The sequence below is a fragment of the Entelurus aequoreus genome, linkage group LG14, assembly GCF_033978785.1.
Source record: "Entelurus aequoreus isolate RoL-2023_Sb linkage group LG14, RoL_Eaeq_v1.1, whole genome shotgun sequence".
Classification (NCBI taxonomy): Eukaryota; Metazoa; Chordata; class Actinopteri; order Syngnathiformes; family Syngnathidae; genus Entelurus; species Entelurus aequoreus.
Genome location: NC_084744.1, coordinates 24,307,648 through 24,324,366, shown reverse-complemented (window position 1 = coordinate 24,324,366; position 16,719 = coordinate 24,307,648). Strand labels below are relative to the sequence as shown.

At 38.1% G+C, this 16,719-nt stretch overlaps 1 protein-coding gene across 4 annotated transcripts in view; it reads left to right on the top strand.

Moving 5' to 3' along the window:
- Nucleotides 1-16,719, top strand: part of slc35a3b (solute carrier family 35 member A3b) — a 50,910-nt gene that overhangs the window by 11,175 nt on the left and 23,016 nt on the right. Inside the window, exons 3-7 of one of the 4 annotated variants that reach the window (XM_062070570.1) lie at nt 4,698-4,804; nt 9,352-9,461; nt 9,546-9,755; nt 13,786-14,023; nt 14,118-14,272. In XM_062070570.1, coding sequence (XP_061926554.1) covers nt 9,720-9,755; nt 13,786-14,023; nt 14,118-14,272 — 429 coding nt within the window. In that variant the 5' untranslated portion in view covers nt 4,698-4,804; nt 9,352-9,461; nt 9,546-9,719. Of the gene's footprint in view, nt 1-4,697; nt 4,805-9,351; nt 9,462-9,545; nt 9,756-13,431; nt 13,711-13,785; nt 14,024-14,117; nt 14,273-16,719 lie in introns of those variants that run through there. The other 3 variants (XM_062070571.1, XM_062070572.1, XM_062070573.1) reach the window with 3 other exon arrangements.

Below are 16,719 nucleotides of genomic sequence, written 5' to 3'. Positions count from 1 at the left end.
CCTGACATGTCAGCTACTTCTCTTTGTCTATTTTCTGCTGGATCTACTCTCTATTTTATGCTGCTGCTGCCACATATACTGTAATATTGTACAAGGTAATTGTTATATATTGTATATATGTTATGGCCATAATATAATATATCTGTATGTATAATATACTGTACATGTATGTATATATTCGTATATATGTTATATTTTATATCGCTATATTTAGTATATTTATACCTGCATTGTCCTTTCCATCTTTACACTTTCCATTATTGTAACTGAGCTCCTGTGTTGAAAATGTTCCCTTGTGGATCATTAAAGTTTGTCTAAGTCTAAGTCTAAGTCTAAAACAGCTTTCTTTTATCTCCATAATATTGCTAAAATTCGTCCCATTTTGTCCACCAGCGACGCTGAGATCATTATTCATGCGTTCGTTACGTCTCGTCTCGATTACTGTAACGTATTATTTTCGGGTCTCCCTATGTCTAGCATTAAACGGTCTAGATCCATCTTATCTTGCTGATTGTATTGTACCATATGCCCTGGCCAGAAATCTGTGTTTTAAGAAAAACGGCTTATTAGTGATTCCCAGGTCCCCCAAAAAGTCTGCCGGCTTTAGAATGTTTTTTATTCGGGTTCCAGTGCTCTGGAATGCCCTACTCCTAACAGTTAGAGATACTTCCTCATTAGAAGCGTTTAAGTACCATCTTAAAACTCATTTATACACTATAGCCTTTAAATAGGCCTCTTTTTAGACTAGTTGATCTGCCGTTATTTTTTTCTGCTCTGCTCTCCTGCGTGGCCACAGATCAGCATCCACTGAGGTGAAATAATTGAAAACATGTTTTATATTCTAGTTTCTTCAAAATAGCCACCCTTTGCTCTGATTACTTTTTTGCACACTCTTGGCATTCTCTCAATGAGCTCAATAAGGTTGTCACCTGAATGGTTTTCACTTCACAGGTGTGCTTGAAGCTCATTGAGAGAATTCCTACCGTCAAGCATGGTGGTGGTAGTATTATGCTCTGGGCCTGTTTTGCTGCCAATGGAACTGCTGCTTTACAGAGAGTAAATGGGACAATGAAAAAGGAGGATTACCTCCAAATTCTTCAGGACAACCTAAAATCATCAGCCCAGAGGTTGGGTCTTGGGCACAGTTGGGTGTTCCAACAGGACAATGACCCCAAACACACGTCAAAAGTGGTAAAGGAATGGCTAAATCAGGCTAGAACAGGGGTCGGCAACCCGCGGCTCTAGAGCCGCATGCGGCTCTTTAGCGCCGCCCTAGTGGCTCTCTGAAACTTTTTAAAAAATGTATGAAAAATGGAAAAAGATGAGGGGGAAAAAAAATTTTTTTTTGTTTTAATATGGTTTCTGTAGGAGGACAAACGTGACACAAACCTCCTTAATTGTTATAAATCACACTGTTTGTATTAAACATGCGAGTATTTGGCAAGCGCCGTTTTGTCCTACTAATTTTGGCGGTCCTTGAACTCACCTTAGTTGTTACATGTATAACTTTCTCCGACTTTCTAGGACGTGTTTTATGCCACTTCTTTTTCTGTCTCATTTTGTCCACCACACTTTTAACGTTGTGCGTGAATGCACAAAGGTGAGTTTTGTTGATGTTATTGACTTGTGTGGAGTGCTAATCAGACATATTTGGTCACTGCATGACTGCAAGCTAATCGATGCTAACATGCTATTTAGGCTAGCTATATGTACATATTGCATCATTATGCCTCATTTGTAGCTATATTTGAGCTCATTTAGTTTCCTTTAAGTCATCTCAATTCTATGTATATCTCATGACACACTATTTGTATGTAATATGGCTTTTAATTTGTTGCGTCTCCAGACAAATTTGTTTTTGTATTTTTGCTCCAATATGGCTCTTTCAACATTTTGGGTTGCCGACCCCTGGGCTAGAATGAAGGTTTTAGAATGGCCTTCCCAAAGTCCTGACTTAAACGTGTCGACAATGCTGAAGAAACAAGTCCATGTCAGAAAACCAACACTTTTAGCTGAACTGCACCAATTTTGTCAAGAGGAGTGGTCAAAAATTCAAGCAGAAGCTTGTGGATGGCTACCAAAAGCGCTTTATTGCGGTAAAACATGCCAAGGGACATGTAAGCAAATATTAACATTGCTGTATGTATACTTTTGACCCAGCACATTTGGTCACATTTTCAGTAGACCCATAATAAATTCATAAAAAAACCAAACTTCATAAAATGTTTTTTGTGACCAACAAGTATGTGCTTCAGTCACTCTATCACAAAAGTCAAGACAGCCATGATATTATGTTCTTTACAAGTGGATGTAAACTTTTGACCACGACTGTATATATAAGATTACTATTGCAACATCACATCATCAGTAGGGTAAAACTAACCTGTCTCACGACGATCTAAACCAGGGAAGTCAAACATGCGGCCATGCAAACAAGTTCAATCCGGCCCTCAAAATGAGTTTGTTAAGTGTAAAAATTGAGCTTCATTTTTAAATTAAAGAAATTGCTTTTCTAAATGTGTCCACTGGATGTCGCAATAGCAATTCTGTTAGGCAAGCAAGTATTCCAAGTCAGAAGTACACGGTAAAGCGGGGCTGTGACTCCTCCCCCTCGACCCAACATAAAACAGGAGTAAAATAAACAATTAGTAACCCCACTTAAAATGCTGCAAGAGACACTGCACATTGATATAGTTCTTTGAAAATTATTGTCTTCTGTGCAAAAGCGAAAAGTGGAAATGACAAATTAGGTATTTATACATAGAGTTTTTATTTATGCTTTATTTTGTCTTTTGTTTAATCCTAGATGGGCTGTGACTTTAGGTTTAATTGCTTTGTAGATACACTCAGATTAAGTATAAATTCATTGTGTTCTTCATAATGTTTTCGAAACTGCATACATTTTTTTCCTCAGAATTTTCAACTAACTTGAAGTGTTTTGTCAAGAGGATTATTTGTGCTATGTACATTTTCAGAATGTGCTTGTTCTATTTTGGGCAAAAGTAAAACAAAGAAAACAACCTGAAGTTGTCGTAGTTGTATTTTTAAATTATTGTGCCATAATAATACCCGTCTGGTCCACGTGGGAATACATTTTTTTCCATGCGGCCCCCCGATTTATATATATATATATATATATATATATATATATATATATATATATATATATATATATATATATATATATATATATATATATATATATATATATATATATATATATATATATATATATATATATATATATACTATAATCATATTTAAATAAATATATATATACAGTATATATATATATATATATATATATATATATATATATATATATATATACATACATATATATATATACACACATATACATATATATATATACATATATATATACATATATATATATACACACATATACATATATATACATGTATATATATATATATATGTATATGTATATATATATGTATGTATGTATGTATATATATATGTATATGTATATACAGTATACTGTATATATATATATATATATATATATATATATATATATATATATATATATATATATATACTGTATATATATCATATAGATGTATATATCATATAAATATAGTCATATATATGTATATCATATGTACAGTATATATGTATATGAATACATATTTCCATCCATCCATCCATTTTCTACCGCTTGTCCCTTTTTTTGATCGCGGGGGGTCGCTGGAGCCTATCTCAGCTGCATTTGGGCGGTAGGCGGGGTACACCCTAGACAAGTCGCCACCTCATCGCAGGGCCAACACAGATAGACAGACAACATTCACACTCACATTCACACACTAGGGCCAAATTAGTGTTGCCATTCAACCTATTCCCAGGTGCATGTTATTGGAGGTAGGAGGAAGCCGGAGTACCCGGAGGGAACCCACGCAGTCACGGGGAGAACATGCAAACTCCACACAGAAAGATACTGAGCGCAGGATCGAACCCCGGACCTTTGTATTGTGAGGCAGATGCACTAACCCCTCTATCACCGTGCTGCCCGAATACATATGTATATATATGTATATCATATAGATGTATATAGATATATCATATAGATATATATATATATCATATAAATATATGTATATCATATGTGTACAGTATATATATAAAAATATATTCATATCATATATATGTATATAGATATATACTGTATATCATATAGTTATATATGTATATCATATATGTATATCTATATATATCTATATATATATATATATATATATATATATATATATATATATCAAGGGTGATGGGTCAAATGCAGAGAATAATTTTGCCACACCTAGTGTGTGTGTGACAATCATTGGTACTTTAACTTTAAATATATATTTAAGTTAAAGTCCCATTGGTTGATTGTCATACACACACACACATATATATACATATATATATATATATATATATATATATATATATATATATATATATATATATATATATATATATATATATATATATATATATATATATATATATATATATATATATATATATATATATATATATATATATGTGTTTATTCCTCTGATGTTTTTAGATGGCAAAAATTTGCTGATGTTATGACTGGAAATGTAATCGGTTACTTCCAGATCACTCTTGCAATGTCAAAGCACACGCAAGTTAATATGTGACTGACAAGCCCTTTTTTTTCAAACGTGCAGAGCTGGGAGAGCCAACAGGAGGAGTGTGTTGACGATGACACACACACCGACACACACTCAAGCACACACAGAGCGACTGTGCAGTTCAAACTGTGCCACATAAGGAGGTCAGTGTGTTTACACGCCACACCTTTTATTCTGTCCTCATACTTCTTTCACATCCTCTATTTTCCCCACGTAAGCAGGACACTCACCGTTGTAGGAACCATATGACATACGGCACGTTTATGCACGTCCACGGCTTGATTGACTTTTATGAGAAGTTACAACAGACTGTTTAGTAGGGCTAAGATCCGTAGTTAACCTTCACGTCAGGTGGCAGAACTCAGTTGATGAGAACGCAGAGCAAACAACCGAGCCAAGTGAGCGTTTAGTTCATGAAAAAAACAGGAACATCTGCCGGTTCCTCCCACTAAACCTGTTTGAAGCTATTTATGCAGGCTTCACAGTGAAGATTTTTTTTGGCAATTAGTCAACAAAGAAAAGATCAAGTGAGGGCAGAGAGCATTTGGAAAAAACATGCATAACAGGAATAAAAGCAGTGCTCTTCCTTCTTGTCTGTTACACGAAGCATGCAAGCTGAGACTCTATTAGAAGCACTTAAGAGCCAGCACAAGATTTCCAGCTTTTTTTTTTAAAATTGTGGACACAATCAATAACCCAGGTTAGTGACCATGAATTTCACATTGAAGTGTTTGTAGCACATCATTTATATGTATGACCCAATCCAAACAATCTCTCCCACTCATGGTGCAAATAAACTAACAGAGAGTCAACACACATAACACAAGCTACTCACTGTGTGGGTATTACAAAAAAGTACAAATATATTATATATCCATCATTTAATATGACACCCATTTAAATCCACTGCAATGCATGATGGGATAAATGCAAAACAATCTCTCCACACTAATCCATGTGTGGCGCATTTTAGCTGCTTGATATTTCTAGTTGATGACAAAACTTTAAGGAGGTCGTCCAAAGTACATAAACAAAAAAATATATACATTAGAGTTGGTATATGATATGATAAATGCGTTAAAATGTAATATCGGTAATTATCGGTATCATTTTTTTATTATCGGTATCGTTTTTTTTAAAAAAATGTTTAATTTTATTTTTTTTATTTTTTTAATTAAATCAACATAAAAAACACAAGATACACTTACAATTAGTGCATTAACCCAAAAAACCTCCATCCCCCATTTACACTCATTCACACTCATTCACACAAAAGGGATGTTTCTTTCTGTTATTAATATTCTGGTTCCTACATTATATATCAATATATATCAATACAGTCTGCAAGGGATACAGTCCGTAAGCACACATGATTGTGTGTGCTGCTGCTCCACTAATAGTACTAACCTTTAACGGTTAATTTTACTAAATTTAATTAATTGCTAGTTTCTATGTAACTGTTTTTATATTGTTTTACTTTCTTTTTTATTCAAGAAAATGTTTTTAATATATTTATCTTACTTTATAAATTTTTTAAAAAAGTACCTTATCTTCACCATACCTGGTTGTCCAAATTAGGCATAATAATGTGTTAATTCCACGACTGCATATATCGGTTGATATCGGTATCGGTTGATTACTCTTTCAGTAATTAAAGAGTTGGACAATATCGGAATATCAGATATCGGCAAAGAGCCATTATCGGACATCCCTAATATATATATGTATATATATATATATACGTTAGGTCAAGAAAAAACACAAGAGGCCTAACGTATGTTCCGCTCTACCCCGGTATTGAGTATTGTATAACGGATAAACCACGGAAACCTCGACTATATACATATATATATATATATATATATATATATATATATATATATATATATATATATATATATATATATATATATATATATATATATATATATATATATATATATATGTTTGTACGTATGTATGTATGTATGTGTGTGTGAGAGAGAGAGAGAGAGAGAGAGAGATGTATAGGCTATATATGTAGGCTATCATTTATTTTTAGTAAATAAATTTGTTCTTTCAATTTTGACAGTAAATATGTGAATATCTTTTAAACTTTTATGTTATCTGATCATGCCAAATATTATATTACTATACACTGTATGACAACAAATATTTTTGTAAAGATAAGACATGTACTACTAATAATAATAAACCTACTCAGTGGCCTAGTGGTTAGAGTGTCCGCCCTGAGATCGGTAGGTTGTGAGTTCAAACCCCGGCCGAGTCATACCAAAGACTATAAAAATGGGAGCCATTACTTCCCTGCTTGGCACTCATCATCAAGGGTTGGATTTGGGGGTTAAATCACCAAAAATGATTCCCGGGCGCGGCACCGCTGCTGCTCACTGCTCCCCTCACCTCCCAGGGGGTGAACAAGGGGATGGGTCAAATGCAGAGGACAAATTTCACCACACCTAGTGTGTGTGTGACAATCATTGGTACTTTAACTTAATGTAGTTAAATATCTGCTTGTCACCTTTACCTACAAAGCAAGTACAAATCCAAGCCAGGGGAGTCAAACTCGTTTTCATTGAGGGCCACATCGCAGCAATGGCTGCCTTACGGGGGCCGCTTTTAAAAAAGTAATTAAAACTATGCATTCGGGTAATAACCTGTGGTTAATCATCATTCGTCAACATTCAAGTGTGATGTATCTCATTTAAAAAAATATATAATTTGACAGCAATAATATTAATGTGATATTATTTACTTGTGATATTATTACACAATTGCCTATGCATTCATTATTAGATTAATTAATAACATATTTTGAAATCATAAGTAAAAATGACAAGCATATATTTAACTATTTGTTTTTATCTTTACAAAAGTATTTTTGTAATACAGTATATAATAATATAATATTTGGCATGATCAGATAACATTAAAGTTGAAAAGATATGCATTTTTTCTGAGGGCAGCCATTACTGCAATGTGGCCCTAAATGGAAACAAATTTGACACCTCTCGTCTCATGATATTAAACAATTTGATTATTATTATAATCTTGGTGGAAAACCTACTTTAAATATGCTATTAAAGTTAAGCTATTGTGGAATTTATTTTAAAAAGGGTTACAATAACCAACAAAAAAATAGCTTCTTGCATCACATAATGAAACAATGATATTTTAAGATGAACTGCAGCTGAATTACTTTTTAGCAAGAAAGATAAATTGACTTATTATTTCCAAGCTGTTTTGGTCCACATATAATGATGTGACGGGTCAAATGTGCCTTGAGCTTGAAACTTTAGTGTACTGTATTTTATACATTACATGATGATGTATATTTGAACTGTGGGTCCCTTCTCGGGATTACCCTTTTGCAGAACGGACTCCGGGCAGCACGGTGGAATAAGGGTTAGTGCATGTGCCTCACAATACGAAGGTCCTGAGTTCAATCCCGGGCTCGGGATCTTTCTGAGTGGAGTTTGCATGTTCTCCTTGTGACTGCGTGGGTTCCCTCCGGGTACTCCGGCTTCCTCCCACATCCAAAGACATGCACCTGGGGATAGGCCCCTCCCACCTCCAAAGACATGCACCTGGGGATAGGTTGATTGGCAACACTAAATTGGCCCTAGTGTGTGAATGTTGTCTGTCTATCTGTGTTGGCCCTGTGATGAGGTGGTGACTTGTGTAGGGTGTACCCCGCCTTCCGCCCGACTACAGCTGAGATAGGCTCCAGCACCCCCCGCAGCCCCAAAAGGGACAAGCGGTAGAAAATGGATGGATGGAGAACGAACTCTGATATTAACAAAAGAAACAACAATGTAATACAAAATTATGTCTGTCTGTAAATAAATAAATACATACATTAAATAAATAAATTAAGTATGTTTGTCTTTAATGTATATAAGGATACAACGATGGACGCTTTTGACCTTCCTTTTTTTCCAATAACACCTGGTGTCGAACTTTGAGATCGGCCCCAGTCCACAAAAACATTTCAACATCTCACCCAAGTTAATTGGGCATACATGCACGCACCCGCCCCTCCCCCAATCAACGCCTTCACCACTGCTTAATTCCTCTTCGGGGCTGTGGACGGCTGAGTAGCGCTTTATAGCGGCAGCCAGCCTCCAGGGCCCCAAATCCCCCCCCCCCTCTGTTGCGAGTTGTTGTGGTTACATGTATCATGTCTATGTGTGCTATGCTATGTGAGGTTTTTTCCTTGGACTCAGTCTGGACCCCTCCCGAGGGTCCAGCCTTAGACTGATACTTTTTTTACTCTTCCCCCTTTCCCAATGTCACCTTTTTCCCACCTTTTTTAAGGAGCGCCGTAAGTGGCTCATCCGTTGGCGGTCCCGTCTTGTCCCCCTTGTAACGTATGTCTGCTCTTAGTGGGACTGTGCCGAAGATGTAATTTCAGTTCTTATGTGTCTTGTACATGTTAAAGAATGGACAATAATAAAGCATCTTGAAATCTGGAATCTTGATAATATTTGTATTAATAATAATATTACAATTAATTTATAAAAACGCCTTTCAAAAAACCCAAGGACACTTTACAATATACAATGGTACATGTTATATTTGAGTCTTGCATGTCAACTGCATGACGAAAGGCAGCCGATTGGACCACATGATGTCATAAATGTGGAGGGAAATGAGTGTCAGCGTTTTACACGCAAATTCCTCGTTTGAATAGTGCACGGCAGCGGGCAATTAGCAATCAGCGCACCTGGGTCTGATGAGGGCAGACGGCATAAAGACCAGCGGACCCGAAGATCCAGTGCCGGAACGTTGTTCACTCTTGTAGTAAGCATCCCGTCTCTGGCTTTCCTCCTCGTACCTGCGCTCTATGTGCTTTCCCTCTGCCCGTGTCTTATGTGTTCCCCGCAGTATTCCCTCTGTATCCTGTGATCGAGCTGTGCGCCTCGACTTTCCACCGGACTTTGGACTGCTTCCCTCGATCCTCGACCCCCCACTTGGACATGGACCTCGTCGCCTCTCTCCAGCCCCCGACCTCTCGCTTGCCCACGGACTGCCTTCTTGCCTTGCCCCTCTGGACTGTCAATGGATTCATCCAAAACGCACAAACAACAACCTTTGGTAACATTAACATTGTTAATTCTTCACATTGTCTTGCACCATTCACGTAAAGTAGCATACACACCCCAACATATAATCAGGTTTAATAAACCTATTGAACTGATCCCTGCCGTTGTGTCGTCTCCTTCCCCCGCTGTACATAACATTTTCTCCCCCCGGCATTGTGGGCGTTTTAATGATCAGCATACAACATTTTGCATATTAATGAAGACAAAGACGCAAAATGGATTGCATGCCTTATTCTGCTCATTTAACAGACAAAATCAACTTTGCACACGTTTAATAGATCAGCTTTGCGTGTTTTAGTACACGGAAACCTTCAGTAAAACACGACCCAAGTGTCTGTTTTGTTTTTAAAATATGGCACGTTCAACCTCGCTCACAAACACATTGTTATTATATTTGATCTTTCCATGGAGCCCAGGAAACATGGATATTTTTATATCACCCGCACGCACCAACGTCTACCACCGCACAAACTCAAGTCAATAACTTTGCAACGTCTTATTCAGTGTGCTGTGTCCTAATCTAATACGTGATGGGATTCCTTCCTCTTTTGTGCTCCCCCTTACAGTTCTTCCCGCTCCTACTGTGTTCTGGATTGCATATAAGTGTCTTCCTGTTGTACTCATGTCCCAGTGTACTTGCCACTCTTTCAAAAGAATTCTTTTAATGAATGATTTGACCTCTGCCTTACTGAGAGGTACGTATTTGTGCTGCTCTAGCGTTAGTGTCTGTTTTGCCAGCGGACCTGCCAATTCATTGCCCGTTATGCCTTTGTGAGCCGAAACCCAGTGACGTGCGGTGAGGTTCATGGCTGGTGAGGCACTGACTTCATCACAGTCAGATTTACGAACATATGAACCCTAAAGAGTATCTTGTTCACCATTTGATTGGCAGCAGTTAACGGGTTATGTTTAAAAGCTCATACCAGCATTCTTCCTTGCTTGGCACTCAGCATCAAGGGTTGGAATTGGGGGTTAAATCACCAAAAATTATTCCCGGGCGCGACGTCGCTGCTGCCCACTGCTCCCCTCACCTCCCAGGGGGTGATCAAGGGGATGGGTCAAATGCAGAGGACAAATTTCATTACACCTAGTGTGTGTGTGACAATCATTGGTACTTTAACTTAACTTTAACTTTACACATACAAACTGTAGCACACAAAAAAGCACATTTAATAAAAAAAAAACTTATTATGGTCTTACCTTTACTTATAAATGAAGTCCATGCGCCGCTGTTGTGCTGGATAATGCACCCCCGCCGTAGAATGCACCCCCTGACGGGAGTGTTATATCAACTAAAGCCCACACTTAAACTTTCCACGTGCAAGATTGAATCTATTTAAAAAAGTAATTTAATAAGAAGCCAAAAAGTGCAAAAACAATAATGTTCGTGTTGGAGGAGTTGTGAATGAATGAAATATGAAATCCGTGCTGCAGTCTGCAAGTGTACCTAATGTTGTGGCCCTACAGTCATTCACAACTCCTCCAACACGAACATTATTGTTTTTGCACTTTTTGGCTTCTTATTAAATAACTTTTTTAAATAGGTTCAATCTTGCACGTGGAAAGTTTAAGTGTGGGCTTTAGCTGATATAACACTCCCGTCAGGGGGTGCATTCTACGGCGGGGGTGCATTCTCTACCACCAAGAGGCGGGATTACTGCGAGCCTCAGCCAGTGCATGAAAAATACAACTCACTATAACGCTGAATTAGTGGGAGCCCTGGGCTTGTTTCTTTGAGATGCAGATGGAAATCAGCCTTTGGCTATTTTATATGTTCATTAATGTGCATTGTATCATGTCACACAGTTATAACAAATGGCAATTTCCTATGAGGAGTTTTATTGTACATCTATAAACAAGCTTATTGGTGTGTCTAGTGCAGGGGTCGGCAACATTCAGCATACAAAGAGCCATTTGAGCCCATTTCCCCACAAATAAAACCCACCTAGAGTCGCAAACTGTTCGATTCCTAACATGACGATAACACCACTTATCGTTTCGTTACACTTGTCCTAGAGAATTTATGAAATCAAACACTTGACAAAAAATTACTCACATTTTATACCCAGATTTTGAACATTAGAAAAAAATACACTGTTCCTTCCCTTATAAATGAATTTAAAAAACAAAAATAAATTATTTGACTAAAAAGGGAAAACAACAACCTTGTCATCAATGAAAGCAAAAAATGTTAATGGAAATAAATTAAATGTTTCTCTTTTTTGAACCGTCCATTGACCGCTAAAAACAACACAATTGCTTGGCAGCAAGAGATGACGCATAGGGGCTGTGAAATATGTTTAGATCAGTGGTTCTTAAACTTGTTGGAGGTACCGAACCCCACCAGTTTCATATGCGCATTCACCGAACCCTTCTCTATTGAAAAATAAAATGTTTTTTTCTTAATTTAATCTTAATTTATAAATAATCATCATGAAATTATGTTATTATATTAAAGAAATACTAATAAAGATACATTTTACAAACAGAAAGTTACAGGAATGTACACATGATCCCATGTTTACATCTCATTGTGCAACATGTGAATGTTTTAGTGGGAACTAAATGCGATATCTGAAAGGGGTACACATTATTTCCAAAGCAGGACCCCCACCCAGACATACAATACTAGTGCACAGCTCATGAAAAACAATATTTTTTGTTATTGTCATTGTAAGTGGACCAAAACACTTATATTAGAAAATAATCTCATGGAAATGACTGCTGTCATTTGATTATAATAATAAAACATTTAACTTGTTATTTAGTCAGGTTTGGGACAGGTGTGCTGCAGGTGTGGCCACAGTGCATGTGCACGTCTGACGTCGCTCACATGTGCTCCACTGAATGCTCAAGGAGTTTTATCGTTTGCTCACGTATATGGAAAATTAGAGGGAACATTGTTTGGGCGTATACATAATACGTCGATAAGGAGAAGTTTTTATTTACACGATTAGTCGGGTGTATCTTGACCTCTGTGGCGGAGGCTCCGCCGAACCCCTGAGGCCGACTCACCGCCGAACCCCTGAGGCCGACTCACTGAACCCCTAGGGTTCGATCGAACCCAGGTTTACTGGTTTAGATCGAATATATTAAAATTATTTATTTTCATATGACAAGATCCCAGAACTCTCCAGAATAACAACTGTTAAAATAAACTAACTATATAAAATAAAATGCAATAAATTAAGTAGCCATTATTTGTTGACATAAGGTTTCAGAGCCAAAGGGAGCCAAGGCCTTGAAGGCATGGAAGAGAGCCGCGGGTTGCAGACCCCTGGTCTAGTGGGACAGGCAAAAGTTAAGTCGGAGAAAATGCAGTCGTTTACAAATTATTTAATGTTTCTCTATGGCCCGGTAGAAAATGCGTCACGGACCGGCACCGGTCCCCTGACCGGTGGTTGGGGGCCACTGTTCTATGGTATTCGCCCTCTCAAGCCTGAATTGTTCATGAACTATATCTTGTCTGCTTTGCGACCTAAAATATTGAATGGAGATCAATGCTGACCTTAAAGTCAGAGCTGACCACCACCTTTTTTTAACTGTGACTCTTCTACCCACTGTTGTAAGAGCTGTGATTGTCAATAGCTCGACTGTAAACACTGACAAATAGTTTGTTCTTCTTTTTTTGACTGCTAGTCATTTTAGGACATACTGATCGGATTAGGAGTGATTCTTAAGAGGCATGACATAAAAGTATGTCATAAAGCTGTGTAATACAAAAGGCTAAGAATACACTGAGATTTGATTCTTTGATCTTTTCTCCCTCTGCAACTTTCTTTTGGTTAATGGACAACTTTTATTTCCCTATGTTTTATTGTAAATGCTTGTTTGATACATATGTGACAGACCCTCCATCACCTGTGGATCCAACAAATATGCTGGACATTTTGATTACTAACAAAACAATCTTCATCTCTACATAGGTGTGACTCGTGCAAACCAGGGTATGCCAGTCTTCAGCCTGTTCTGCTGCCTTTGGAGTTAGTCGTGTTAAAACGTGTCCCTGCCTTTTCCCAAAGGACTCATCAGCATCCCCCCAGGGAGAGTCCGCCGCCGTGGTGTCCTCCTCACACTCCAAGATGATGAAGTACCTATCACTGGGGGTGCTGGTGTTGCAGACCACCTCACTGGTACTCACCATGCGCTACTCCCGCACTCTGAAGGACGATGGCCCCCGCTACCTCGCCTCATCCGCCGTCGTGTCCACAGAGGTGATCAAGATCCTCGTCTGCACCGTCCTGGTCTACATAGAGAACAGTATGTAGCAAGTTTCTCTGTTTATTTTCTCATCTCAGTACCTGGCTGTCCCTTTGCTCCTTGGGTGGTTGACAAGAACCCCTCTGTCTGTTAGACTTCAGTGCGCAGGCCATGAAGCAGCTGCTGAAGGAGGAGTTTGTCAGCAGGCCTCGAGAGACCCTGAAGTTGGCAATTCCTGCATTAATCTACACACTGCAGAACAATCTTCTCTATGTTGCCCTATCCAACCTGGACGCAGCCACCTATCAGGTTACACATTAATGTGCCGCTTCACTGCAGCTGTGGAGTGTGTTGGCGTGTGACTACTCCGTTTATGGCATTTGAATGTTTTAACACCGGCATGAAATGCAAGACCTAATTATGAGTTCCAATAAAGTGGAAGTAAGGCTGGCAACATACTAATACACTAAGGGCCTGGGGCCGTATTGATCAAGCTTCTTAGAATGACTCATAAGAAGTCTGCTAAGAGTTGACTTATGAGTAAAGAAATTCTTCGCTGAAAGTTGCACTTAAAAGTTAGTTATTAAGCGTCTTACTCACACTTTCAGCGAAGTGTAGGACTGAATCTTAAGTGTCACACTCACAGCTGAATTACGACATTACTATGTGCCGTAAACGGAATTTTAGGTGACGTCATTTCTGTGTCCATAGAAATGACCAATCATAGAAGGGAATCCCTTGTCTAAGAATAAAGAAATATCTTAGAAATATTTAAGTGGACAATGGGAGTGTATATTTTGACAATAAACTACAAAATACTACAAAACAAACAAACAATATTGGCAATGAATCAAAAATAAATGTTTCTTTTTCTTTCCAATTCATTAATTAGGCAAGAGATATCAAAGCATTGTGATGACCTTTAGTTCTGCTGTGAAAGCTCTGCTGCGTGATGTTGCTGATGAGATGACGCCCCTTATTAAATCTGTGACAAAAATAATACCCGCTCTGTCTAAACGATACCGTTTGATCAGCTGCTGTTCATCAAACAAAGCCAGGACATCCTTCCGCTCCCTGAACGTTCGCACACGTCTCTCTCGCCTCAGTGCCATCCCCCGCTGGCAACTCCTAACCACTTAGGACACCTCTGAAGGTCTCTTAAATATCGTGGAGAGTAGGAGTGATTCTTAGACTTAAGAAAGTTGATAAATAGCTTTTATTTTTAAGTTTGAGAGTAGGACTACATTTCGCAAATTCTCAGGACTTAAGTGTAAAATGGCACTCTAAGACGCTTGATAAATACAGCCCCTGATCTACTCAAGCAGGGGTGTCCAAACTACGGCCCGCCGGCGTCTCCAGTTTGGCACCCCGAGACGTCATGAGTTTAATCAGGAATCTGGCCCACGTGGTGTTTCCAGATTAATTTTAAATATCCGATAAACTAATTGCTGTAAATTTGTCGCAATTTTGTGGACCAAAGTGAGTAAATTAGGTCAATGACCATGAATTGTGCTTTGAAATGAGAACAGCACATGTACTTGTATGACCCAATCCGGACAACCTTCCCTAGTCATGGCTAGGGATGATGTTCGAAACCGGTTCTCCCGATTGTTCGATAAGAAAAGAACCGATTCCATGGATTCGAATCCCTTTTTGAGAACCGGTTCCCGTTATCGAAGCCACTATCCCGTATTTTCGCGACCATAGGGCGCACCGTATTAAAAGGCGCCTTGTCAGTTCCGGGTGCTATTTCTGTGTTTAACGCATAAATAAGGCGAAGCGTATTTTTGGGCGCAGGCATGGTTAGACATACGCTAGCTTAAAACATACGCTAGCTTAAAACATACGCTAGCATGCATGGACGCTGTTTTAAAAAGGCAGCAGGAGCAAAGCTGAGTTCGGTTGAACTTTATTGAAGTATTTATGAATGTACTCACATTATTTTTTGATCAATCCTCATCCACAAATCCATCAAAGTTCTTTAACGGCCACATGCTGTCCTCAATTACGTCCGCTTTTCCTCCACATAAACAGCGTGCCGGTCCAGTCATATAACATCTATGGCTTATTGAACTCTGTGCACACACAACAACCTATCTGGATTCCATAAGAGATTCGATAAGGAATCGGTTCGATAAGAGGATTCGATAATGGCATCGAACTCGATAATTTCTTAACGAACATCATCCCTACTCATGGGGCGAAAAAAAAATGCAGCCAAAACAAAAAGTTAACATGCATAGTCACATATAACACTCACTGAACTTTGTGGATATTATAGAAAAAAACAAAAACGCTCAAGCACCATTAAAAATTCCAAATTACACTCATTTAAATCCATTACAATGCATCATGGGAAAAAAGAAAAACACTCGCTCTCCACTTATCCATGTTTGGCGCATTTTAGCTGCTTGATATTTCTGACTGATTACAAAACTTAAAGGAGGTCGTCACAGAAGTAAACAAGGTAAGAGTCAAACTTTCACATACTCCTAATATCCAATTATATTAACTATTTATTATACATCCTTTTTGACCCTTGGTCCATTCCATAGTGCGGGGAAATGTAATGGTGTTCAGTTACTGCTGAGCCACAAGCTCGAAAATACATTATGGAAATCTTAGGTCCGAAGCCATGGCAAGTCGTTCTCCCAACAAAACAAGACTATTTTATCCTATGCGCTTCAAGAGGTAGTCACCTGAAATGATTTTCACTTCACAGGGTGGCTATTTTGAAGAAACTAGAATATAAAACT